General features: G+C 55.7%; 2 protein-coding genes across 5 annotated transcripts in view; one reads left to right on the top strand and one right to left on the bottom strand.

Moving 5' to 3' along the window:
• Positions 1 to 2,240: 2,240 nt before the first annotated feature.
• ETFRF1 (electron transfer flavoprotein regulatory factor 1) lies at positions 2,241 to 6,802 on the bottom strand. The gene is made up of 3 exons (XM_077267200.1): positions 6,731 to 6,802; positions 3,168 to 3,264; positions 2,241 to 2,851 (listed from the first exon to the last, which is right to left on the bottom strand). Exons 2-3 carry the CDS (start codon positions 3,210 to 3,212, stop codon positions 2,633 to 2,635), a joined length of 264 nt encoding a protein of 87 aa, XP_077123315.1. The 5' UTR covers positions 3,213 to 3,264; positions 6,731 to 6,802; the 3' UTR covers positions 2,241 to 2,632.
• The window catches only part of DNAI7 (dynein axonemal intermediate chain 7), a 40,153-nt gene continuing 20,412 nt past the window's right edge, over positions 6,726 to 26,466 (top strand). Inside the window, exons 1-4 of one of the 4 annotated variants that reach the window (XM_077267190.1) lie at positions 6,769 to 6,859; positions 12,641 to 12,664; positions 20,619 to 20,724; positions 21,128 to 21,219. In XM_077267190.1, the coding sequence (XP_077123305.1) occupies positions 6,857 to 6,859; positions 12,641 to 12,664; positions 20,619 to 20,724; positions 21,128 to 21,219 (225 nt within the window). In that variant the 5' untranslated portion in view covers positions 6,769 to 6,856. Of the gene's footprint in view, positions 6,860 to 12,640; positions 12,665 to 20,618; positions 20,725 to 21,127; positions 21,338 to 26,466 lie in introns of those variants that run through there. The other 3 variants (XM_077267191.1, XM_077267192.1, XM_077267193.1) reach the window with 3 other exon arrangements.

A 26,466-nucleotide genomic window follows, 5' to 3' on the forward strand; every position in this document is an offset into this window, starting at 1 on the left:
CGCTGATACACTGTAACAAGCTGTACACAGGAGATGGCCACCGCTGATACACTGTAACAAGCTGTACACAGGAGAGATGGCCACCGCTGATACACTGTAACAAGCTGTACACAGGAGAGATGGCCACCTCTGATACAGTGTAACAAGCTGTACACAGGAGAGATGGCCACCGCTGATACAGTGTAACAAGCTGTACACAGGAGAGATGGCCACCGCTGATACAGTGTAACAAGCTGTACACAGGAGAGATGGCCACCGCTGATACACTGTAACAAGCTGTACACAGGAGAGATGGCCACCGCTGATACACTGTAACAAGCTGTACACAGGAGATGGCCACCGCTGATACACTGTAACAAGCTGTACACAGGAGAGATGGCCACCGCTGATACACTGTAACAAGCTGTACACAGGAGAGATGGCCACCGCTGATACAGTGTAACAAGCTGTACACAGGAGAGATGGCCACCGCTGATACAGTGTAACAAGCTGTACACAGGAGAGATGGCCACCGCTGATACAGTGTAACAAGCTGCACACAGGAGAGATGGCCACCGCTGATACAGTGTAACAAGCTGTACACAGGAGATGGCCACCGCTGATACACTGTAACAAGCTGCACACAGGAGAGATGGCCACCGCTGATACAGTGTAACAAGCTGCACACAGGAGAGATGGCCACCGCTGATACATTGTAACAAGCTGCACACAGGAGAGATGGCCACCGCTGATACACTGTAACAAGCTGTACACAGGAGAGATGGCCACCGCTGATACACTGTAACAAGCTGCACACAGGAGAGATGGCCACCGCTGATACATTGTAACAAGCTGCACACAGGAGAGATGGCCACCGCTGATACACTGTAACAAGCTGCACACAGGAGAGATGGCCACCGCTGATACAGTGTAACAAGCTGTACACAGGAGAGATGGCCACCGTTGATACACTGTAACAAGCTGTACACAGGAGAGATGGCCACCGCTGATACACTGTAACAAGCTGTACACAGGAGAGATGGCCACCGCTGATACACTGTAACAAGCTGTACACAGGAGAGATGGCCACCGCTGATACACTGTAACAAGCTGCACACAGGAGAGATGGCCACCGCTGATACACTGTAACAAGCTGTACACAGGAGATGGCCACCGCTGATACACTGTAACAAGCTGTACACAGGAGAGATGGCCACCGCTGATACACTGTAACAAGCTGTACACAGGAGAGATGGCCACCGCTGATACAGTGTAACAAGCTGTACACAGGAGAGATGGCCACCGCTGATACAGTGTAACAAGCTGTACACAGGAGAGATGGCCACCGCTGATACACTGTAACAAGCTGTACACAGGAGAGATGGCCACCGCTGATACAGTGTAACAAGCTGTACACAGGAGAGATGGCCACCGCTGATACATTGTAACAAGCTACACACAGGAGAGATGGCCACCGCTGATACAGTGTAACAAGCTGCACACAGGAGAGATGGCCACCGCTGATACACTGTAACAAGCTGTACACAGGAGAGATGGCCACCGCTGATACAGTGTAACAAGCTGTACACAGGAGAGATGGCCACCGCTGATACACTGTAACAAGCTGTACACAGGAGAGATGGCCACCGCTGATACAGTGTAACAAGCTGTACACAGGAGAGATGGCCACCGCTGATACATTGTAACAAGCTACACACAGGAGAGATGGCCACCGCTGATACAGTGTAACAAGCTGCACACAGGAGAGATGGCCACCGCTGATACACTGTAACAAGCTGCACACAGGAGAGATGGCCACCGCTGATACACTGTAACAAGCTGCACACAGGAGAGATGGCCACCGCTGATACAGTGTAACAAGCTGCACACAGGAGAGATGGCCACCGCTGATACACTGTAACAAGCTGCACACAGGAGAGATGGCCACCGCTGATACACTGTAACAAGCTGCACACAGGAGAGATGGCCACCTCGGATACACTGTAACAAGTTGGCAGTATTAGGTCTCTCCTAGCCAAATGAGATCTCATACTTTCAGGTCGTTTTGGACTGTTAGGATTGCTGCTTCCAATAGGTGGCGCTATTGTTCTAGTCCTCTTCCTCTCTGAAGGGGCTATTTACATGTTTAGGGGCAATTTACATGTTCAGTATTAGGTCAGAATGTGCTCAGGCCTCTGAATGTAAACAATTGTAGTCCGTGACAGAAAGCAGAGGAATAGAGGGAGCCGAGACCTCGGAGTGCAGTGATTGAGCTTTATTACCCATCGCTCTTCCCTGCAGACGATCAGCAGGCTATTTTTGTCTTTTACCAATTTACCATAATGCACTTGGCCCGGGGCTACGCGGTGACTTTGACCAAGAAACGGGTTTCTATTTGCTGCTGCGACATCACAGCGCAGTAAGTGCAGAGGACGAGCGAGCGGTGAAGAGTCAGGAGCCCACGGACCCCTCACTTCTCGCTGGATGTTGCTCGTTACATTGTGACTTCGCTCCTTGTGCTGCGATGTTGCTGCAGTAAACCACGATCTGCGTCTCGGCCACAGTCGCGCGTATCCTCGACGGGATGAACGGCACATGGACTTTCCCTCTGGCCGCCCGACCACTTCTGCGCTTTGGTTCACATCCTCATTTTCTAGGATCCGGGGCCGTCCTCGTAGTATCGCTGCTTCATCGCACGGTACTTGCGCAGGAAATATAACGCTTCCAGCTCTTTAATGACGAACTCCCCCCGAGAGATGAGTTCCTGGATCTTCTCCGGGTCGCTGACGTCCTTGTTCTTCATGAAGGCTTTCTTCAGTCGCTCCTTGAAGAAGACTTCACCTTTCGGGTATTCTCGTCCCAAGAAGAGAAGCTGCGGACGAGAAAGATGGATGGTCTTATACAGGGGAGGAAAGCTGTCGGACGATGAGCTGACACCCACTAATCAGTGCCAGCAGGGGGCAGCACCCAGCTGGTGAATAAATCTACATTATGTACAGCTACGGCGGCGTCCAACCTGTGCTGAGTCAGTCTTCACTGCAGGCCTAAAATCCTATTCACGTAAAGACGTGCTCAGGACAAACCACAGGTCAGGTCTGTCTGTAGCAGTAGAAACTGGCATGCTATATTCATGAGTCAGCAGGCTCTGGATGAGCACGCTAAGGAAGTGGTCATTTCTGGGGGCTTACGTTCTTGTACAGCTGCACAACCTCTCCTCGCAAAGGATTCGCCATGTCCACACCTGAGGGACGGAGCTCTGCGGTCAGCACATCATGGAGGGCGCAGCTGAAAAAGAAGCAGATGGGTGTGAGGAGGAAGGCGAGACCACCGGCGAATACGCGGAGAAACCGTCTGCAGGAAATCTGCGCGGCGGATCACGAAAACCCACAGCGTAAACTGTAAGGACTGGTGGGGACGCTCCCTGCCGCCCGCTCTCCCATCATTGCATACTGAAGACAGAACTTTTGCATTTTTTCTCGTCTTGGACGATAAGTTGCATTTCTCGATACGACGATTTCTGGGTAATTAGAACTTATTAATCAACTTTTATTAACTTTTTCTTTTGGGAGTCACAGGAGTCGATTCATCGTTACTTTTGCGCCTTTTTCCTTGAATAAAATTGTACCCAATAATTATTTACGCCTCGTTCCTTATTTACTCGGCGACTGTTTTATGTGAACTTGTTTATATCTTTTATTCATTTGGTTCAGCATTACGGGGGGATTTGGGGAATCCAGAATGTTTTCGCCTAATTCACCATATGTCACTTGTTAACAAGACGCTAATTGTTTGCAGCAAATAAAATCCTGTTGCGTGACGTTTCTAATGGTCAGGGCGCAGTCAGACGGCGGAGGTCAGCTGCAGTGTTCGGACTGGGCGGGTGAAAGACATGAATCGGTCGCACTTGGGTCCGGAGAGCCGCGGCCAGTCCAATACCCCGGCCAGTCCAAACACCACAGTCCGAGCACTGTGGCCAGAGGACCCCGGCCAGACCAAGCACAGCGACCAGTCCGAGCACCGCGGCCAGTCCGAACACCACAGCCCGAGCACCGCGGCCAGTCCAAGCACCGTGGGCAGTCCAAGCACCGCGGCCAGTCCGAACACCGCGGCCAGAGGACCCCGGCCAGACCAAGCACAGCGACCAGTCCGAGCACCGCGGCCAGTCCGAACACCACAGTCCGAGCACTGAGGCCAGTCCGAGCACCGCGGGCAGTCCGAGCATCGTGGGCAGTCCGAGCACCGCGGCCAGTCCGAGCACCGCGGCCAGTCCGAGCACCGCGGCCAGTCCGAGCATCGTGGGCAGTCCGAGCACCGCGATCAGTCTGAACACCACAGTCCAAGCACCGTGGGCAGTCCGAGCACCGCGGCCAGTCTGAGCACCGCGGCCAGTCTGAGCACCGCGGCCAGTCTGAGCATAGTGGACAGTCCGAGCACCGCGGCCAGTCCGAGCATCGTGCGCAGTCCGAGCACCGTGGCCAGTCCGAGCATCGTGGGCAGTCCAAGCACCGTGGCCAGTCCGAGCACCGTGGGCAGTCCGAGTATCGTGGGCAGTCCGAGCATCGTGGGCAGTCTGAGCATCGTGGGCAGTCCGAGCACCGCGGCCAGTCCGAGCATCGTGGGCAGTCCGAGCACCGCGGCCAGTCTGAACACCACAGTCCAAGCACCGTGGGCAGTCCGAGCACCACAGTCCGAGCACCGCGGCCAGTCCGAACACCACAGTCCGAGCACTGAGGCCAGTCCGAGCACCGCGGGCAGTCCGAGCATCGTGGGCAGTCCGAGCACCGCGGCCAGTCCGAGCATCGTGGGCAGTCCGAGCACCGCGGCCAGTCTGAACACCACAGTCCAAGCACCGTGGGCAGTCCGAGCACCGCGGCCAGTCTGAGCATCGTGGGCAGTCCGAGCACCGCGGCCAGTCCGAGCATCGTGGGCAGTCCAAGCACCGTGGGCAGTCCGAGCATCGTGGGCAGTCCGAGCATCGTGGGCAGTCCGAGCACCGCGGCCAGTCCGAGCATCGTGGGCAGTCCGAGCACCGTGGCCAGTCCGAGCATCGTGGGCAATCCGAGCACCGCGGCCAGTCCGAGCATCGTGGGCAGTCCGAGCACTGCGGCCAGTCTGAACACCACAGTCCAAGCACCGTGGGCAGTCCGAGCACCGCGGCCAGTCTGAACACCACAGTCCAAGCACCGTGGGCAGTCCGAGCACCGCGGCCAGTCTGAGCATCGTGGGCAGTCCGAGCACCGCGGCCAGTCCGAGCATCGTGGGCAGTCCAAGCACCGTGGGCAGTCCGAGCATCGTGGGCAGTCCGAGCATCGTGGGCAGTCCGAGCACCGCGGCCAGTCCGAGCATCGTGGGCAGTCCGAGCACCGTGGCCAGTCCGAGCATCGTGGGCAATCCGAGCACCGCGGCCAGTCCGAGCATCGTGGGCAGTCCGAGCACTGCGGCCAGTCCGAGCATCGTGGGCAGTCCGAGCACCGCGGCCAGTCCGAGCATCGTGGGCAGTCCGAGCATCGTGGGCAGTCCGAGCACCGCGGCCAGTCCGAGCATCGTGGGCAGTCCGAGCACTGCGGCCAGTCCGAGCATCGTGGGCAGTCCGAGCACCGTGGCCAGTCCAAGCATCGTGGGCAGTCCGAGCACCGCGGCCAGTCCGAGCATCGTGGGCAGTCCGAGCACCGCGGCCAGTCCGAGCATCGTGGGCAGTCCGAGCACTGCGGCCAGTCTGAACACCACAGTCCAAGCACCGTGGGCAGTCCGAGCACCGCGGCCAGTCTGAACACCACAGTCCAAGCACCGTGGGCAGTCCGAGCACCGCGGCCAGTCTGAGCATCGTGGGCAGTCCGAGCACCGCGGCCAGTCCGAGCATCGTGGGCAGTCCAAGCACCGTGGGCAGTCCGAGCATCGTGGGCAGTCCGAGCATCGTGGGCAGTCCGAGCACCGCGGCCAGTCCGAGCATCGTGGGCAGTCCGAGCACCGTGGCCAGTCCGAGCATCGTGGGCAATCCGAGCACCGCGGCCAGTCCGAGCATCGTGGGCAGTCCGAGCACTGCGGCCAGTCCGAGCATCGTGGGCAGTCCGAGCACCGCGGCCAGTCCGAGCATCGTGGGCAGTCCGAGCATCGTGGGCAGTCCGAGCACCGCGGCCAGTCCGAGCATCGTGGGCAGTCCGAGCACTGCGGCCAGTCCGAGCATCGTGGGCAGTCCGAGCACCGTGGCCAGTCCAAGCATCGTGGGCAGTCCGAGCACCGCGGCCAGTCCGAGCATCGTGGGCAGTCCGAGCACTGCGGCCAGTCCGAGCATCGTGGGCAGTCCGAGCACCGCGGCCAGTCCGAGCACCGCGGCCAGTCCGAGCACCACAATCCGAGCACCGCAGCCAGTCCGAACACCACAGTCCAATACCCCGGCCAGTCCGATAGCCCGAGCACCGCGGCCACAGGTTTTCGACTTCTTCCTCTTAACGAGACCAAAACTACCCGTATTTGATCCTGCCCCCGGTCAGCCCTCTCCCTCCATACTCTGTGCCCTACTGGTGACCAGTGATTGGCTGCAGCGCTCAGAGATTCTCGGGTTAGACCACACAAGAAGGCTGCAGCTAATCAGTGTTGAATAAATGAAAACAATAACTGACACAATTCCACTTTATTGTGGAATCTGACAAATCAGTGCTGAGACTACAACTCCCAGCATGCCCCGGCGGCGGTGTAACCGGGGGGCGGACAGGCGGGATTTGGGGCCGCTGCTGTCTCACCGCGCACTGACCTCTAATTACCGACTTCCGGCAACAACAAGGCGCCTCCCGATGACGTCACCGGCTGCGCCGAGCTCCCAGAAGGCCCCGCGGTCTCTATGGCAACTAGGACGCTGCAGCGAGAGTAAAGCAGCAACATGGTGAGAACGAGGGGAGAGGAGGAATGGGGGGACGGCGGCCAGAAACCGGGGGGCTGAGAGGGAGGACGGCGGCCAGAAACCGGGGGACTGAGAGGGAGGACGGCGGCCAGAAACCGGGGGGCTGAGAGGGAGGACGGCGGCCAGAAACCGGGGGGCTGAGAGGGAGGACGGCGGCCAGAAACCGGGGGGCTGAGAGGGAGGACGGCGGCCAGAAACCGGGGGGCTGAGAGGGAGGACGGCGGCCAGAAACCGGGGGGCTGAGAGGGAGGACGGCGGCCAGAAACCGGGGGGCTGAGAGGGAGGACGGCTGCCAGAAACCGGGGGACTGAGGGAGGACGGCGGCCAGAAACAGGCGGACTGAGAGGGAGGACGGCGGCCAGAAACCGGGGGGCTGAGGGGGGGGGACGGCTGCCAGAAACCGGGGGGCTGAGGGGGGGGACGGCGGCCAGAAACCGGGGGACTGAGAGGGGGGACGGCTGCCAGAAACAGGCGGACTGAGAGGGAGGACGGCGGGCAGTAACCGGGGGGCTGAGGGGGGGGACGGCGGCCAGAAACCGGGGGACTGAGAGGGGGGACGGCGGCCAGAAACCGGGGGGGCTGAGGGGGGGGACGGCTGCCAGAAACCGGGGGACTGAGAGGGAGGACGGCTGCCAGAAACCGGGGGACTGAGAGGGGGGACGGCTGCCAGAAACCGGGGGACTGAGAGGGGGGACGGCTGCCAGAAACCGGGGGACTGAGAGGGAGGACGGCGGCCAGAAACCGGGGGGCTGAGGGGGGGGACGGCTGCCAGAAACCGGGGGACTGAGAGGGGGGACGGCTGCCAGAAACCGGGGGACTGAGAGGGGGGACGGCTGCCAGAAACAGGCGGACTGAGAGGGGGGACGGCTGCCAGAAACCGGGGGGCTGAGGGGGAGGACGGCGGCCAGAAACCGGGGGACTGAGAGGGAGGACGGCGGCCAGAAACCGGGGGGCTGAGAGGTGGGACAGCAGCCAGAAACAGGCGGACTGAGAGGGAGGACGGCGGCCAGAAACAGGGGGACTGAGAGGGAGGACGGCGGGCAGTAACCGTGGAACTGAGAGGGAGGACGGCGGGCAGTAACCGGGGGACTGAGTGGGAGGACGGCGGCCAGTAACCGGGGGACTGAGAGGGAGGACGGCGGACAGTAACCGGGGGACTGAGAGGGAGGACGGCGGCCAGAAACCGGGGGGCTGAGAGGGAGGACGGCGGCCAGAAACCAGGGGGCTGAGAGGGAGGACGGCGGCCAGAAACCGGGGGGCTGAGAGGGAGGACGGCGGCCAGAAACCGGGGGGCTGAGAGGGAGGACGGCTGCCAGAAACCGGGGGGCTGAGGGGGGGGACGGCTGCCAGAAACCGGGGGACTGAGGGAGGACGGCGGCCAGAAACAGGCGGACTGAGAGGGAGGACGGCGGCCAGAAACAGGCGGACTGAGAGGGAGGACGGCGGCCAGAAACAGGCGGACTGAGAGGGAGGACGGCGGCCAGAAACCGGGGGGCTGAGGGGGGGGGACGGCTGCCAGAAACAGGCGGACTGAGAGGGAGGACGGCGGCCAGAAACCGGGGGGCTGAGGGGGGGGACGGCGGCCAGAAACCGGGGGACTGAGAGGGGGGACGGCGGCCAGAAACCGGGGGGGCTGAGGGGGGGGACGGCTGCCAGAAACCGGGGGACTGAGAGGGAGGACGGCTGCCAGAAACCGGGGGACTGAGAGGGGGGACGGCTGCCAGAAACCGGGGGACTGAGAGGGGGGACGGCTGCCAGAAACCGGGGGACTGAGAGGGAGGACGGCGGCCAGAAACCGGGGGGCTGAGGGGGGGGACGGCTGCCAGAAACCGGGGGACTGAGAGGGGGGACGGCTGCCAGAAACCGGGGGATTGAGAGGGGGGACGGCTGCCAGAAACAGGCGGACTGAGAGGGGGGACGGCTGCCAGAAACCGGGGGGCTGAGGGGGAGGACGGCGGCCAGAAACCGGGGGACTGAGAGGGAGAACGGCGGCCAGAAACCGGGGGGCTGAGAGGTGGGACAGCAGCCAGAAACAGGCGGACTGAGAGGGAGGACGGCGGCCAGAAACAGGGGGACTGAGAGGGAGGACGGCGGGCAGTAACCGTGGAACTGAGAGGGAGGACGGCGGGCAGTAACCGGGGGACTGAGTGGGAGGACGGCGGCCAGTAACCGGGGGACTGAGAGGGAGGACGGCGGACAGTAACCGGGGGACTGAGAGGGAGGACGGCGGGCAGTAAACGGGGAACTGAGAGGGAGGACGGCGGCCAGAAACCGGGGGACTGAGAGGCCCCCGGACTGTGCCTGACCCCTCCTTATTAATACCCCTCATACCTGCCCCAGATTACTACTGCTAATACCCGAGAGACCCCCGGACTGTGCCTTACCCCCTCCTTATTAATACCCCTCATACCTGCCCCAGATTACTGGCGGGCAGAAACGGGGACTGAGAGGGAGGACGGCGGGCAGAAACGGAGACTGAGAGGGAGGACGGCGGCCAGAAACCGGGGGACTGAGAGAGAGGACGGCAGCCAGAAACCGGGGGACTGAGAGGGAGGACGGCAGCCAGAAACGGGGACTGAGAGAGAGGACGGCGGCCAGAAACCGGGGGACTGAGAGGGATGACGGCGGCCAGAAACAGGAGGACTGAGAGGGAGGACGGCGGCCAGAAACACGAGGACTGAGAGGGATGACGGCGGCCAGAAACAGGAGGACTGAGAGGGAGGACGGCAGCAAGAAACAGGAGGACTGAGAGGGATGACGGCGGCCAGAAACAGGAGGACTGAGAGGGAGGACGGCAGCCAGAAATGGGGACTGAGAGGGAGGACGGCGGCCAGAAACCGGGGGGACTGAGAGGGAGGACGGCAGCAAGAAACAGGAGGACTGAGAGGGAGGACGGCGGCCAGAAACCGGGGGACTGAGAGGTAGGACGGCAGCCAGAAATGGGGTCTGAGAGGGAGGACGGCGGCCAGAAACCGGTTGGACTGAGAGGGAGGACGGCGACCAGAAACCGGGGGACTGAGAGGGAGGATGGCTGCCAAAATCTGCAGGACTGAGAGGGAGGACGGTGGCCTGTAACCGGGGGACTGAGAGGAGAAAGTGGCCAGAAACTGGGCGACTGAGAGGAGATAGTATCCAGAAACAGGAGGACTGAGAGGAGAAAGCAAAGTAGGCACAGTCCAGGGGTCACTCAGTTACTAGCAGTAGTGATGTGGGGAGGTATGAGGAATATTAATAAGGAGGGGATCAGGCACAGTCCGGGGGTCTCTCAGGAATTAGCAGTAGTAATCTGGGGCAGGTATGAGGGGTATTAATAAGGAGGGGGTCAGGCACAGTCCGGGGGTCTCTCGGGTATTAGCAGTAGTAATCTGGGGCAGGTATGAGGGGTATTAATAAGGAGGGGGTCAGGCACAGTCCGGGGGTTTCTCGGGTATTAGCAGTAGTAATGTGGGGCAGGTATGAGGGGTATTAATAAGGAGGGGTCAGGCACAATCTGGGGGTCTCTCGGGTATTAGCAGTAGTAATCTGGGGCAGGTATGAGGGGTATTAATAAGGAGGGGGTCAGGCACAGTCTGGGGGTCTCTCGGGTGTTAGCAGTAGTAATCTGGGACAGGTATGAGGGGTATTAATAAGGAGGGGTCAGGCACAGTCCGGGGGTCTCTCGGGTATTAGCAGTAGTAATGTGGGGCAGGTATGAGGGGTATTAATAAGGAGGGGGTCAGGCACAGTCCGGGGGTCTCTCGGGTATTAGCAGTAGTAATGTGGGGCAGGTATGAGGGGTATTAATAAGGAGGGGTCAGGCACAGTCCGGGGGTCTCTCGGGTATTAGCAGTAGTAATCTGGGGCAGGTATGAGGGGTATTAATAAGGAGGGGGTCAGGCACAGTCCGGGGGTCTCTCGGGTATTAGCAGTAGTAATGTGGGGCAGGTATGAGGGGTATTAATAAGGAGGGGGTCAGGCACAGTCCGGGGGTCTCTCGGGTATTAGCAGTAGTAATGTGGGGCAGGTATGAGGGGTATTAATAAGGAGGGGTCAGGCACAGTCCGGAGGTCTCTCGGGTATTAGCAGTAGTAATCTGGGGCAGGTATGAGGGGTATTAATAAGGAGGGGTTCAGGCACAGTCCGGGGGTCTCTCGGGTATTAGCAGTAGTAATCTGGGGCAGGTATGAGGGGTATTAATAAGGAGGGGTCAGGCACAGTCCGGGGGTCTCTCGGGTATTAGCAGTAGTAATCTGGGGCAGGTATGAGGGGTATTAATAAGGAGGGGGTCAGGCACAGTCCGGGGGTCTCTCGGGTATTAGCAGTAGTGATCTGGGTCAGGTATGAGGGGTATTAATAAGGAGGGGGTCAGGCACAGTCCGGGGGGTCTCTCGGGTGTTAGCAGTAGTAATCTGGGGCAGGTATGAGGGGTATTAATAAGGAGGGGGTCAGGCACAGTCATCGGGTCTCTCGGGTATTAGCAGTAGTAATCTGGGGCAGGTATGGGGGGGTATTAATAAGGAGGGGGTCAGGCACAGTCCGGGGGTCTCTCGGGTGTTAGCAGTAGTAATCTGGGGCAGGTATAAGGGCTATTAATAAGGAGGGGTCAGGCACCATTCGGGGGTCTCTTGGGTATTAGCAGTAGTAATCTGGGGCAGGTATGAGGGGTATTAATAAGGAGGGGGTCAGGCACAGTCCTGGGGTCTCTCGGGTATTAGCAGTAGTAATGTGGGGCAGGTATGAGGGGTATTAATAAGGAGGGGGTCAGGCACAGTCCGGGGGTCTCTCAGGTATTAGCAGTAGTAATCTGGGGCAGGTGTGAGGGGTATTAATAAGGAGGGGGTCAGGCACAGTCCGGGGGTCTCTCGGGTATTAGCAGTAGTAATGTGGGGCAGGTATGAGGGGTATTAATAAGGAGGGGGTCAGGCACAGTCCTGGGGTCTCTCGGGTATTAGCAGTAGTAATGTGGGGCAGGTATGAGGGGTATTAATAAGGAGGGGTCAGGCACAGTCCGGGGGTCTCTCGGGTATTAGCAGTAGTAATCTGGGGCAGGTATGAGGGGTATTAATAAGGAGGGGTCAGGCACAGTCTGGGGGTCTCTCGGGTATTAGCAGTAGTAATCTGGGGCAGGTATGAGGGGTATTAATAAGGAGGGGGTCAGGCACAGTCTGGGGGTCTCTCAGGTATTAGCAGTAGTAATCTGGGGCAGGTATGAGGGGTATTAATAAGGGGGGGGGTCAGGCACAGTCCGGGGGTCTCTCGGGTATTAGCAGTAGTAATGTGGGGCAGGTATGAGGGGTATTAATAAGGAGGGGTCAGGCACAGTCCGGGGGTCTCTCGGGTATTAGCAGTAGTAATCTGGGGCAGGTATGAGGGGTATTAATAAGGAGGGGTCAGGCACAGTCCGGGGGTCTCTGTGGTATTAGCAGTAGTAATCTGGGGCATGTATGAGGGGTATTAATAAGGAGGGGGTCAGGCACAGTCCGGGGGTCTCTCGGGTATTAGCAGTAGTAATCTGGGGCAGGTATGAGGGGTATTAGTAAGGAGGGGGTCAGGCACAGTCCGGGGGTCTCTTGGGTATTAGCAGTAGTAATCTGGGGCAGATATGAGGGGTATTAATAAGCAGAGCGGTTACAGTTGGGGCTTTTATCCTTTGTTGACGTTCTTCTTGGTGACTGATGGAGAATCCTTAGTGATCAGTGGCGGTCGCAGGCTGTTACTTTGGCCACCGCTGATACTTTGTTTCTTTGTTCATCTTTTCTTCTTACTTTATTTTCTGATATTTAGATAAAGAAAATGAAGGCGAGAAAGGCGAGTAACGAGGGAGCGGAGAGCGAGGACCCCTGACGCCGTAGAGCCAGATAGGACTAGTGATGATAGAGAGACGTCATACCTGTGTCAGGCCGTGTTCACACGCAGCGATTTTTTCTTAAGCCATAACCTGCATTCAGGATGCCCCTTGTGCAGCGTTTTTGTCCTGTTTTTTGCAGGGTTTTTTTGTTTACATCTGTGCTTTATCTCCGGTACATGTTTAATAAAGTTAGTTTTATTTGCCAAAAACCCCACTGGAAACGCCACAAAAAAACAGTTTTTTCACTTTCTCATTGCTTTCTATGAGTGGAAAAACTGCAAAAACGCTGAAAGAATTGAATCTGCAGATTTCAATTTGAGTCAGGAAAAATAAATTCCAGTTGTGGATATTTCTGAGCTCTCGTATGTTCTGCCGGTCCGGTAAAAATCAGCTTTTAATTGCATAAAATAAACGCTGCAAAACCGCTGCGTGTGAACATGGCCTTGTAACTGCATATGTCCCGATAAGGGTCTGTGCACACGTGAAGTATTTGCTGCGTTTTTGACACAGACTGCAGCATTTTTAGTACCAGCAGAGTGGGCGAGATTCCTGACGTCGCGTTCACACGCTGCTTATTTTTTCCTTGCAGACTTGAAGCAGTTTTGTATTTGCATAGTCGCTTCTTTCAGTATTTTCCCCCCTTTTTATTGATTTGGAAAAAAATGCATTTTTTATGCAGCATTTTTCCTGCCAAGAGACACATTTTTGATGCAGAAATGTCTGCAACAAATACTTGTCCTTAGTGTGAAGTCATGGAGCCGCAGTCTGGTGCATGTACGGGCAGTGACATGTATCCTCTAAAGACAAGAATGACAGTCTCAGACACCAGAGATGCCCCATACCAGAGCCAGCCATAGTGCCTAACAGTCATAGTGCACCATTACAGTGCCAACCACTGACCTCATACCAGAGCCAGCCATAGTGCCTAACAGTCATAGTGCACCATTACAGTGCCAACCACTGCCCTCATACCAGAGCCAGCCATAGTGCCTAACAGTCATAGTGCACCATTACAGTGCCAACCACTGCCCTCATACCAGAGCCAGCCATAGTGCCTAACAGTCATAGTGCACCATTACAGTGCCAACCACTGCCCTCATACCAGAGCCAGCCATAGTGCCTAACAGTCATAGTGCACCATTACAGTGCCAACCACTGACCTCATACCAGAGCCAGCCATAGTGCCTAACAGTCATAGTGCACCATTAGAGTGAGAACCACTGCCCCCATACCAGAGCCAGCCATAGTGCCTAACAGTCATAGTGCACCATTACAGTGAGAACCACTGCCCCCATACCAGAGCCAGCCATAGTGCCTAACAGTCATAGTGCACCATTACAGTGCCAACCACTGCCCCCCATACCAGAGCCAGCCATAGTGCCTAACAGTCATAGTGCACCATTAGAGTGAGAACCACTGCCCTCATACCAGAGCCAGCCATAGTGCCTAACAGTCATAGTGCACCATTAGAGTGAGAACCACTGCCCCCATACCAGAGCCAGCCATAGTGCCTAACAGTCATAGTGCACCATTACAGTGAGAACCACTGCCCCATACCAGAGCCAGCCATAGTGCCTAACAGTCATAGTGCACCATTACAGTGCCAACCACTGCCCTCATACCAGAGCCAGCCATAGTGCCTAACAGTCATAGTGCACCATTACAGTCAGAACCACTGCCCCCATACCAGAGCCAGCCATAGTGCACCATTACAGTGAGAACCACTGCCCCCCATACCAGAGCCAGCCATAGTGCCTAACAGTCATAGCGCACCATTACAGTGCCAACCACTGCCCCCATACCAGAACCAGCCATAGTGCCTAACAGTCAGTGTACCATTACAGTGAGAACCACTGCCCCCATACCAGAACCAGCCATAGTGCCTAACAGTCAGTGTACCATTACAGTGAGAACCACTGCCCTCATACCAGAGCCAGCCATAGTGCCTAACAGTCATAGTGCACCATTACAGTGCCAACCACTGCCCCCTATACCAGAGCCAGCCATAGTGCCATCCTAACAGTCATCGTGCACCATTACAGTGCCAACCACTGCCCCCCATACCAGAGCCAGCCATAGTGCCTAACAATCATAGTGCACCATTAGAGTGAGAACCACTGCCCCCCATACCAGAGCCAGCCATAGTGCCTAACAGTCATAGTGCACCATTACAGTGCCAACCACTGCCCCCCATACCAGAGCCAGCCATAGTGCCTAACAGTCATAGTGCACCATTACAGTGCCAACCACTGCCCTCATACCAGAGCCAGCCATAGTGCCTAACAGTCATAGTGCACCATTAGAGTGAGAACCACTGCCCCATACCAGAGCCAGCCATAGTGCCTAACAGTCATAGTGCACCATTACAGTGCCAACCACTGACCTCATACCAGAGCCAGCCATAGTGCCTAACAGTCATAGTGCACCATTACAGTGCCAACCACTGCCCTCATACCAGAGCCAGCCATAGTGCCTAACAGTCATAGTGCACCATTAGAGTGAAAACCACTGCCCTCATACCAGAGCCAGCCATAGTGCCTAACAGTCATAGTGCACCATTAGAGTGAGAACCACTGCCCCCCATACCAGAGCCAGCCATAGTGCCTAACAGTCATAGTGCACCATTACAGTGCCAACCACTGCCCCCATACCAGAACCAGCCATAGTGCCTAACAGTCATAGTGTACAATTACAGTGCCAACCACTGCCCCCCATACCAGAGCCAGCCATAGTGCCTAACAATCATAGTGCACCATTAGAGTGAGAACCACTGCCCCCCATACCAGAGCCAGCCATAGTGCCTAACAGTCATTGTGCACCATTACAGTGAGAACCACTGCCCCCCATACCAGAGCCAGCCATAGTGCCTAACAGTCATAGTGCACCATTACAGTGCCAACCACTGCCCCCTATACCAGAGCCAGCCATAGTGCCATCCTAACAGTCATCGTGCACCATTACAGTGCCAACCACTGCCCCCCATACCAGAGCCAGCCATAGTGCCTAACAATCATAGTGCACCATTAGAGTGAGAACCATTGCCCCCCCATACCCCCATACCAGAGCCAGCCATAGTGCCTAACAGTCATAGTGCACCATTACAGTGCCAACCACTGCCCCCCATACCAGAGCCAGCCATAGTGCCATCCTAACAGTCATCGTGCATCATTACAGTGCCAACCACTGCCCCCCATACCAGAGCCAGCCATAGTGCCTAACAATCATAGTGCACCATTAGAGTGAGAACCACTGCCCCCCCATACCCCCATACCAGAGCCAGCCATAGTGCCTAACAGTCATAGTGCACCATTACAGTGCCAACCACTGCCCCCCATACCAGAGCCAGCCATAGTGCCATCCTAACAGTCATAGTGCACCATTACAGTGCCAACCACTGCCCCCCATACCAGAGCCAGCCATAGTGCCTAACAGTCATAGTGCACCATTACAGTGCCAACCACTGCCCCCCATACCAGAGCCAGCCATAGTGCCTAACAGTCATAGTGCACCATTACAGTGCCAACCACTGCCCCCCCATACCAGAGCCAGCCATAGTGCCTAACAATCATAGTGCACCATTACAGTGAGAACCACTGCCCCATACCAGAGCCAGCCATAGTGCCTAACAATCATAGTGCACCATTAGAGTGAGAACCACTGCCCCCCCATACCCCCATACCAGAGCCAGCCATAGTGCCTAACAGTCATAGTGCACCATTACAGTGCCAACCACTGCCCCCCATACCAGAGCCAGCCATAGTGCCATCCTAACAGTCATCGTGCATCATTACGGTGCCAACCACTGCCTCCTCCATACCAGAACCAGCCAAGGTACCCCAAACTGCCATAGTGTCGTTATAACAGTGCCCACTACAGCCCCCCATAATAGAGCCTGCCATAGTGCCCCATAACTGCCATAATGTCATTATAACAGTGTCCACTACACCCCCATAATAGAGCCTGCCATAGTGCCCCATAACTGCTATAATGTCATTATAACAGTGCCCACTGCAGCCCCCCATAATAGAGCCTGCCATAGTGCCCCATAAATTCCATAGTGTCATTATAACAGTGCCCACTGCAGCCCCCCATAATAGAGCCAGCCATAGTGCCCCATAACTGCCATAGTGTCATTATAACAGTGCCCACTACAGCCCCCATTATAGAGCCTGCCATAGTGCCCCATAAATTCCATAGTGTCATTATAACAGTGCCCGCTACAATCCCCCATAATAGGGCCTGCCATAGTGCCCCATAACTGCCATATTGTCATTATAAGTGTCCACTACACCCCCATAATAGAGCCTGCCATAGTGCCCCATAACTGCCATAGTGTCATTATAACAGTGCCCACTACAATCCCCCATAATAGAGCCTGCCATAGTGCCCCATAACTGCCATAGTGTCATTATAACAGTGCCCACTACAGCCCCCATAATAGAGCCTGCCATAGTGCCCCATAACTGCCATAGTGTCATAACAGTGTCCACTCCACCCCCATAATAGAGCCTGCCATAGTGCCCCATAACTGCCATAGTGTCATTATAACAGTGCCCACTTCAGCCCCCATAATAGAGCCTGCCATAGTGCCCCATAACTGCCATAGTGTCATTATAACAGTGCCCACTGCAGCCCCCATAATAGAGCCTGCCATAGTGCCCCATAACTGCCATAGTGTCATTATAACAGTGCCCACTTCAGCCCCCATAATAGAGCCTGCCATAGTGCCCCATAAATTCCATAGTGTCATTATAACAGTGCCTGCTACAATCCCCCATAATAGAGCCTGCCATAGTGCCCCATAACTGCCATAGTGTCATTATAACAGTGCCCACTGCACCCCCATAATAGAGCCTGCCATAGTGCCCCATAACTGCCATAGTGTCATTATAACAGTGCCCACTACAATCCCCCATAATAGAGCCTGCCATAGTGCCCCATAACTGCCATAGTGTCATTATAACAGTGTCCACTACACCCCCATAATAGAGCCTGCCATAGTGCCCCATAACTGCCATAGTGTCATTATAACAGTGCCCACTGCAGCCCCCCATAATAGAGCCAGCCATAGTGCCCCATAAATTCCATAGTGTCATTATAACAGTGCCCACTACAATCCCCCATAATAGAGCCTGCCATAGTGTCATTATAGCAGTGCCCACTACAGCCCCCTATAATAGAGCCTGCCATGGTGCCCCATAAATTCCATAGTGTCATTATAACAGTGCCCACTACACCCCCATAATAGAGCCTGCCATAGTGCCCCATAACTGCCATAGTGTCATTATAACAGTGCCCGCTACAATCCCCCATAATAGAGCCTGCCATAGTGCCCCATAACTGCCATAGTGTCATTATAACAGTGCCCACTTCAGCCCCCATAATAGAGCCTGCCATAGTGCCCCATAAATTCCATAGTGTCATTATAACAGTGCCCACTACACCCCCATAATAGAGCTTGCCGTAGTGCCCCATAACTGCCATAGTGTCATTATAACAGTGCCTGCTACAATCCCCCATAATAGAGCCTGCCATAGTGCCCCATAAATTCCATAGTGTCATTATAACAGTGCCTGCTACAATCCCCCATAATAGAGCTTGCTGTAGTGCCCCATAACTGCCATAGTGTCATTATAACAGTGCCTGCTACAATCCCCCATAATAGAGCCTGCCATAGTGCCCCATAAATTCCATAGTGTCATTATAACAGTGCCTGCTACAATCCCCCATAATAGAGCCTGCCATAGTGCCCCATAAATTCCATAGTGTCATTATAACAGTGCCTGCTACAATCCCCCATAATAGAGCCTGCCATAGTGCCCCATAAATTCCATAGTGTCATTATAACAGTGCCTGCTACAATCCCCCATAATAGAGCCTGCCATAGTGCCTAAATTCCATAGTGTCATTATAACAGTGCCTGCTACAATCCCCCATAATAGAGCCAGCCATAGTGCCCCATAACTGCCATAGTGTCATAACAGTGCCCACTACAATCCCCCATAATAGAGCCTGCCATAGTGCCCCATAACTGCCATAGTGTCATTATAACAGTGCCCACTACAGCCCCATAATAGAGCCTGCCATAGTGCCCCATAACTGCCATAGTGTCATTATAACAGTGCCCACTACAGCCCCCATAATAGAGCCTGCCATAGTGCCCCATAACTGCCATAGTGTCATTATAACAGTGCCCACTACAGCCCCATAATAGAGCCTGCCATAGTGCCCCATAACTGCCATAGTGTCATTATAACAGTGCCCACTACAGCCCCCATAATAGAGCCTGCCATAGTGCCCCATAAATTCCATAGTGTCATTATAACAGGGCCTGCTACAATCCCCCATAATAGAGCCTGCCATAGTGTCATTATAACAGTGCCCACTGCAGCCCCCCATAATAGAGCCAGCCATAGTGCCCCATAACTGCCATAGTGTCATTATAACAGTGCCCACTTCAGCCCCCATAATGGAGCCTGCCATAGTGCCCCATAAATTCCATAGTGTCATTATAACAGTGCCCACTACAATCCCCCATAATAGAGCCAGCCATAGTGCCCCATAACTGCCATAGTGTCATTATAACAGTGCCCACTTCAGCCCCCATAATAGAGCCTGCCATAGTGCCCCATAAATTCCATAGTGTCATTATAACAGTGCCCACTACACCCCCATAATAGAGCCAGCCATAGTGCCCCACAACTGCCATAGTGTCATTATAACAGTGCCCACTTCAGCCCCCATAATAGAGCCTGCCATAGTGCCCCATAACTGCCATAGTGTCATTATAACAGTGCCCACTTCAGCCCCCATAATAGAGCCTGCCATAGTGCCCCATAAATTCCATAGTGTCATTATAACAGTGCCTGCTACAATCCCCCATAATAGAGCCTGCCATAGTGTCATTATAACAGTGTCCACTACACCCCCATAATAGAGCCTGCCATGGTGCCCCATAACTGCCATAATGTCATTATAACAGTGCCCACTGCAGCCCCCCATAATAGAGCCTGCCATAGTGCCCCATAACTGCCATAGTATCATTATAACAGTGTCCACTACAACCCATTATAGAGCCTGCCATAGTGCCCCACAACTGCCATAGTGTCATTATAACAGTGTCCACTACACCCCCATAATAGAGCCTGCCATAGTGCCCCATAACTGCCATAGTGTCATTATAACAGTGCCCACTGCAGCCCCCCATAATAGAGCCTGCCATAGTGCCCCATAACTGCCATAGTATCATTATAACAGTGTCCACTACAACCCATTATAGAGCCTGCCATAGTGCCCCACAACTGCCATAGTGTCATTATAACAGTGCCCACTTCAGCCCCCATAATAGAGCCTGCCATAGTGCCCCATAACTGCCATAGTGTCATTATAACAGTGCCCACTACAGCCCCCTATAATAGAGCCTGCCATAGTGCCCCATAACTGCCATAGTGTCATTATAACAGTGCCTGCTACAATCCCCCATAATAGAGCTTGCCGTAGTGCCCCATAACTGCCATAGTGTCATTATAACAGTGCCCCCTTACCAGTGCCAGCCATGCCGCCCCATAACTGCTGCAGTACTGTCACAGCAGTGCCCGCTGCGCCCCCACACCAGAGTCTGCCATAGCACCAGCGACTATGCCCCTATGCTTGTGCCGGTCACAGATGCTCCTGGAGGCAGTGCCCTCTTTACGGAGGGCCCATTCCTGATTTCTCCACATTGGGACATTGACCCTATCCATATATCGGAGCCCCCATAGCCTCAGCTCCGTGCTTTTTGCCTCCTCCCGTCCTCCGCTCCGGCCTCTGTAGGAACGCTTTTTCCGTTTTCCGTATGATTTCTCAGTTTTGTGTCCGATTTTCCGGATTATCAGACAGCAGAATAACATTGTGGTATCCCACGTTTCCTACTAGTCATCGAAAGGGACGTCGGCCTCTTCCCGGAAGAAAGGAAAACCCAGCAAAGTGGAGAAACAGCGGCTGCAGAAAGAGGAGGAGGAGCGAAGGCAGCGCGAGGAAGGTCAGCATCCGCATGAGTGTCGGGGGGCTCTCCAGGGGGCTGCTCCCTATCAGATTATGAGATTTCACTCTTAAAGGGGTTTCCCACTTTGAGCTGTCGAGGCGTCACGTGACCTCATCACACCGCATTGATCATGTGATCACAGCGCAGTCACTGGACCATGATGCATTGCACCCTCCACACATCCCCGTGGCTCATACATTGCAGCAAACCTGCAGCTGTGAAAAGGGAATTAGGATCTGAGTGTCGAGAAGGTTTCCATTCACTGACAGCAAGCAGAGGATGTGAAAATGGTCAGGAATTTCCAGAAAGTTGTAGGTTTCATCACCCGTGACGCCTCATTGACGTCACATCGGACATTTGGATTTAACCCTTTCCTCACCTTTGTCTCTGTGATCCCCAGAGGAAGCTCGGTTTCTCGCTGAGCAGATTGAAGCTGCTCGTCTGGAGAAAGAGCGACTTGAAAGAGAAGAGCTCGAGCGCCTGGAGGCCAAGGTGAGATCCGGACGTCAAAGGGGAGGACCCGGTCATACTTACAGGGGATGTCCACCTCGTGTTTGTTTCACCAACGGCCCGATAGTGCAGGAGCGTCCGAAACTGGCGACAAATGACGGTTATTGCCCCTCATTAATTATTATTTATATAGCACCATTGGTTCCATGGTTCTGTACATGAGGAGGGTTACATACAAAATACAGATATCACATATAACAATGACAGCCGGGTACAGAGGGGAGAGGACCCTGCCCTTGTGGCAGTCAACAGGATGGTGGATGTAGCAGCTTCGGTGGTGGTGAGGCGGCAGCTCCGATGGTGGTGAGGCGGCAGCTCTGGTGGTGGTCAGGCGGCAGTTCCGGTGGTGGTGAGGCGGCAGCTCCGATGGTGGGGAGGTGGCAGCTCGGGTGGTGGTGCGGTGGCAGCTCCGGTGGTAGTGTGGTGGCAGCTCCGGTGGTGGTGCGGTGGCAGCTCCGGTGGTGGTGCGGTGGCAGCTCCGGTGGTGGTGCGGTGGCAGCTCTGGTGGTGGTGAGGTGTCAGCTCCGGAAGTGATGAGATGGCAGCTCCGGTGGTGGTGCGGTGGCAGCTCCGGTGGTGGTGCGGTGGCAGCTCCGGTGGTGGTGCGGTGGCAGCTCTGGTGGTGGTGAGGTGGCAGGTCCGGTGGTGGTGCGGTGTCAGCTCCGGAAGTGATGAGATGGCAGCTCCGGTGGTGGTGCGGTGGCAGCTCCGGTGGTAGTGGGGTGGCAGCTCTGGTGGTGGTGCGGTGGCAGCTCCGGTGGTGGTGCGGTGGCAGCTCTGGTGGTGGTGAGGTGTCAGCTCCGGAAGTGATGAGATGGCAGCTCCGGAAGTGATGAGATGGCAGCTCCGGTGGTGGTGCGGTGTCAGCTCCGGTGGTGGTGCGGTGGCAGCTCCGGTGGTAGTGCGGTGGCAGCTCTGGTGGTGGTGCGGTGGCAGCTCCGGTGGTGGTGCGGTGGCAGCTCTGGTGGTGGTGAGGTGTCAGCTCCGGAAGTGATGAGATGGCAGCTCCGGTGGTGGTGCGGTGGCAGCTCCGGTGGTAGTGCGGTGGCAGCTCTGGTGGTGGTAAGGTGGCAGTTCCGGTGGTGGTGAGGTGTCAGCTCTGGAAGTGATGAGATGGCAGCTCCGATGGTGGTGAGGTGGCAGCTCCGGTGGTGGTGAGGCGGCAGCTCTGGTGGTAGTTTGGTGGCAGCTCTGGTGGTGGTGCGGTGGCAGCTCTGGTGGTGGTGAGGTGGCAGCTCTGGTGGTGGTGAGGTGTCAGCTCCGGAAGTGATGAGATGGCAGCTCCGGTGGTGGTGCGGTGGCAGCTCCGGTGGTAGTGCGGTGGCAGCTCTGGTGGTGGTAAGGTGGCAGTTCCGGTGGTGGTGAGGTGTCAGCTCTGGAAGTGATGAGATGGCAGCTCCGATGGTGGTGAGGTGGCAGCTCTGGTGGTGGTGCGGTGGCAGCTCTGGTGGTAGTTTGGTGGCAGCTCTGGTGGTGGTGCGGTGGCAGCTCTGGTGGTGGTGAGGTGGCAGCTCTGGTGGTGGTGAGGTGGCAGCTCTGGTGGTGGTGAGGTGTCCGCTCCGGAAGTGATGAGATGGCAGCTCCGGTGGTGGTGAGGAGGCATTGTGGTCATTGCAGGCTTTAGCTTTCTTAAAGAGATGGTTTTCAGGTTCTGTCTGAATCAGCCGAATGTGGGGGATAATCAGTCGTCTTGGTGCACAGAATTCCAGAGGATGGGGAATATTCGGGAGAAGCCTTGGAGGCGATTGGGTGGAAGAGGGAGCAGGGGGGTGCGTGTCAGAGGCATGGGTTTTACGTAGGAGAGATAGAGGTAGTTCATATTAGGTAGGGAGCAATGGAAGTGGGAATTAATAGGATAGTATCAGCTGGGGGGATCCAGGACTGAGAGATATGTCACCAGCAGAGAGGGAGAGCAGGTGGGGGAAGGAGAGAGGCCGGCCTGCTTCATGTGTTAGTAGTAGAGGTCGGAGGTTGAGGAGCAGGTCTACAGATGAGGTCAGGTGGGAGAAGGAGAGAGGCCGGCCTGCTTTATGTGTTAGTAGGAGAGATCGGAGGTTGAGGAGCAGGTCTGCAGATGAGGTCAGGTGGGGGAAGGAGAGTGGCCGGCCTGCTTTATGTGTTAGTAGGAGAGATCGGAGGTTGAGGAGCAGGTCAGCAGATGAGGTCAGGTGGGAGAAGGAGAGAGGCCGGCCTGCTTCATGTGTTAGTAGTAGAGATCGGAGGTTGAGGAGCAGGTCAGCAGATAAGGTCAGGAGGGAGAAGGAGAGAGGCCGGCCTGCTTTATGTGTTAGTATGAGAGATCGGAGGTTGAGGAGCAGGTCAGCAGATGAGGTCAGGTGGGAGAAGGAGAGAGGCCGGCCTGCTTTATGTGTTAGTAGTAGAGATCGGAGGTTGAGGAGCAGGTCAGCAGATAAGGTCAGGTGGGGGAAGGAGAGAGGCCGGCCTGCTTTATGTGTTAGTAGGAGAGATCTAAGGTTGAGGAGCAGGTCAGCAGATGAGGTCAGGTGGGAGAAGGAGAGAGGCCGGCCTGCTTTATGTGTTAGTAGTAGAGATCGGAGATTGAGGAGCAGGTCTGCAGATGAGGTCAGGTGGGAGAAGGAGAGAGGCCGGCCTGCTTTATGTGTTAGTAGTAGAGATCGGAGGTTGAGGAGCAGGTCAGCAGATGAGGTCAGGTGGGAGAAGGAGAGAGGCCGGCCTGCTTTATGTGTTAGTAGTAGAGATCGGAGGTTGAGGAGCAGGTCTGCAGATGAGGTCAGGTGGGAGAAGGAGAGAGGCCGGCCTGCTTTATGTGTTAGTAGTAGAAGTTGGAGATTGAGGAGCAGGTCTGCAGATGAGGTCAGATGAGGGAAGGAGAAAGGCCGGCCTGCTTTATGTGTTAGTAGTAGAGATCGGAGGTTGAGGAGCAGGTCTGCAGATGAGGTCAGGTGGGAGAAGGAGAGAGGCCGGCCTGCTTTATGTGTTAGTAGTAGAGATCGGAGGTTGAGGAGCAGGTCAGCAGATAAGGTCAGGTGGGAGAAGGAGAGAGGCCGGCCTGCTTTATGTGTTAGTAGTAGAGATCGGAGGTTGAGGAGCAGGTCAGCAGATGAGGTCAGGTGGGAGGAGAGAGGCCGGCCTGCTTTATGTGTTAGTAGTAGAGATCGGAGGTTGAGGAGCAGGTCTGCAGATGAGGTCAGGTGGGAGAAGGAGAGAGGCCGGCCTGCTTTATGTGTTAGTAGTAGAGATCGGAGGTTGAGGAGCAGGTCTGCAGATGAGGTCAGGTGGGAGAAGGAGAGAGGCCGGCCTGCTTTATGTGTTAGTAGTAGAGATCGGAGGTTGAGGAGCAGGTCTGCAGATGAGGTCAGGTGGGAGAAGGAGAGAGGCCGGCCTGCTTTATGTGTTAGTAGTAGAGATCGGAGGTTGAGGAGCAGGTCAGCAGATGAGGTCAGGTGGGAGAAGGAGAGAGGCCGGCCTGCTTTATGTGTTAGTAGTAGAGATCGGAGGTTGAGGAGCAGGTCTGCAGATGAGGTCAGGTGGGAGAAGGAGAGAGGCCGGCCTGCTTTATGTGTTAGTAGTAGAAGTTGGAGATTGAGGAGCAGGTCTGCAGATGAGGTCAGGTGGGAGAAGGAGAGAGGCCGGCCTGCTTTATGTGTTAGTAGTAGAGATCGGAGGTTGAGGAGCAGGTCTACAGATGAGGTCAGGTGGGAGAAGGAGAGAGGCCGGCCTGCTTCATGTGTTAGTAGTAGAGATTGGAGGTTGAGGAGCAGGTCAGCAGATAAGGTCAGGAGGGAGAAGGAGAGAGGCCGGCCTGCTTTATGTGTTAGTATGAGAGATCGGAGGTTGAGGAGCAGGTCAGCAGATGAGGTCAGGTGGGAGAAGGAGAGAGGCCGGCCTGCTTTATGTGTTAGTAGTAGAGATCGGAGGTTGAGGAGCAGGTCTGCAGATGAGGTCAGGTGGGAGAAGGAGAGAGGCCAGCCTGCTTTATGTGTTAGTAGGAGAGATCGGAGGTTGAGGAGCAGGTCAGCAGATGAGGTCAGGTGGGAGAAGAAGAGAGGCCGGCCTGCTTTATGTGTTAGTAGTAGAGATCGGAGGTTGAGGAGCAGGTCTGCAGATGAGGTCAGGTGGGAGAAGGAGAGAGGCCGGCCTGCTTTATATGTTCGTATGAGAGATCGGAGGTTGAGGAGCAGGTCAGCAGATGAGGTCAGGTGGGAGAAGGAGAGAGGCCGGCCTGCTTTATGTGTTAGTAGTAGAGGTCGGAGGTTGAGGAGCAGGTCAGCAGATGAGGTCAGGTGGGGGAAGGAGAGAGGCCGGCCTGCTTTATGTGTTAGTAGTAGAGGTCGGAGGTTGAGGAGCAGGTCTGCAGATGAGGTCAGGTGGGAGAAGGATAGAGGCCGGCCTGCTTTATGTGTTAGTAGTAGAGGTCGGAGGTTGAGGAGCAGGTCAGCAGATAAGGTCAGGTGGGAGAAGGAGAGAGGCCGGCCTGCTTTATGTGTTAGTAGAAGAGGTCGGAGGTTGAGGAGCAGGTCAGCAGATAAGGTCAGGTGGGAGAAGGAGAGAGGCCGGCCTGCTTTATGTGTTAGTAGTAGAGGTCGGAGGTTGAGGAGCAGGTCAGCAGATAAGGTCAGGTGGGAGAAGGAGAGAGGCCGGCCTGCTTTATGTGTTAGTAGTAGAGGTCGGAGGTTGAGGAGCAGGTCAGCAGATGAGGTCAGGTGGGAGAAGGAGAGAGGCCGGCCTGCTTTATGTGTTAGTAGGAGAGATCGGAGGTTGAGGAGCAGGTCTGCAGATGAGGTCAGGTGGGAAGAGAGAGGCCGGCCTGCTTTATGTGTTAGTAGTAGAGGTCGGAGGTTGAGGAGCAGGTCTGCAGATGAGGTCAGGCGGGAGAAGGAGAGAGGCCGGCCTGCTTTATGTGTTAGTAGTAGAGATCGGAGGTTGAGGAGCAGGTCAGCAGATGAGGTCAGGTGGGAGAAGGAGAGAGGCCGGCCTGCTTTATGTGTTAGTAGGAGAAATCGGAGGTTGAGGAGCAGGTCAGCAGATGAGGTCAGGTGGGAGAAGGAGAGAGGCCGGCCTGCTTTATGTGTTAGTAGTAGAGGTCGGAGGTTGAGGAACAGGTCAGCAGATGAGGTCAGGTGGGAGAAGGAGAGAGGCCGGCCTGCTTTATGTGTTAGTAGTAGAGGTCGGAGGTTGAGGAACTGGTCAGCAGATGAGGTCAGGTGGGAGAGGGAGTGAGGCCGGCCTGCTTTATGTGTTAATAGT

Source organism: Ranitomeya variabilis, chromosome 5 (assembly GCF_051348905.1).
Source record: "Ranitomeya variabilis isolate aRanVar5 chromosome 5, aRanVar5.hap1, whole genome shotgun sequence".
NCBI lineage: Eukaryota > Metazoa > Chordata > Amphibia > Anura > Dendrobatidae > Ranitomeya > Ranitomeya variabilis.

Bases quoted from the DNA above. Each gene is read 5' to 3' on its own strand.
- ETFRF1 (XM_077267200.1), bottom strand. From the start codon at position 3,212: ATGGCGAATCCTTTGCGAGGAGAGGTTGTGCAGCTGTACAAGAAC. The intron at 2,852-3,167 runs GTAAGCCCCCAG...TCTCGTCCGCAG, and splicing joins TTGTGCAGCTGTACAAGAAC to CTTCTCTTCTTGGGACGAGA.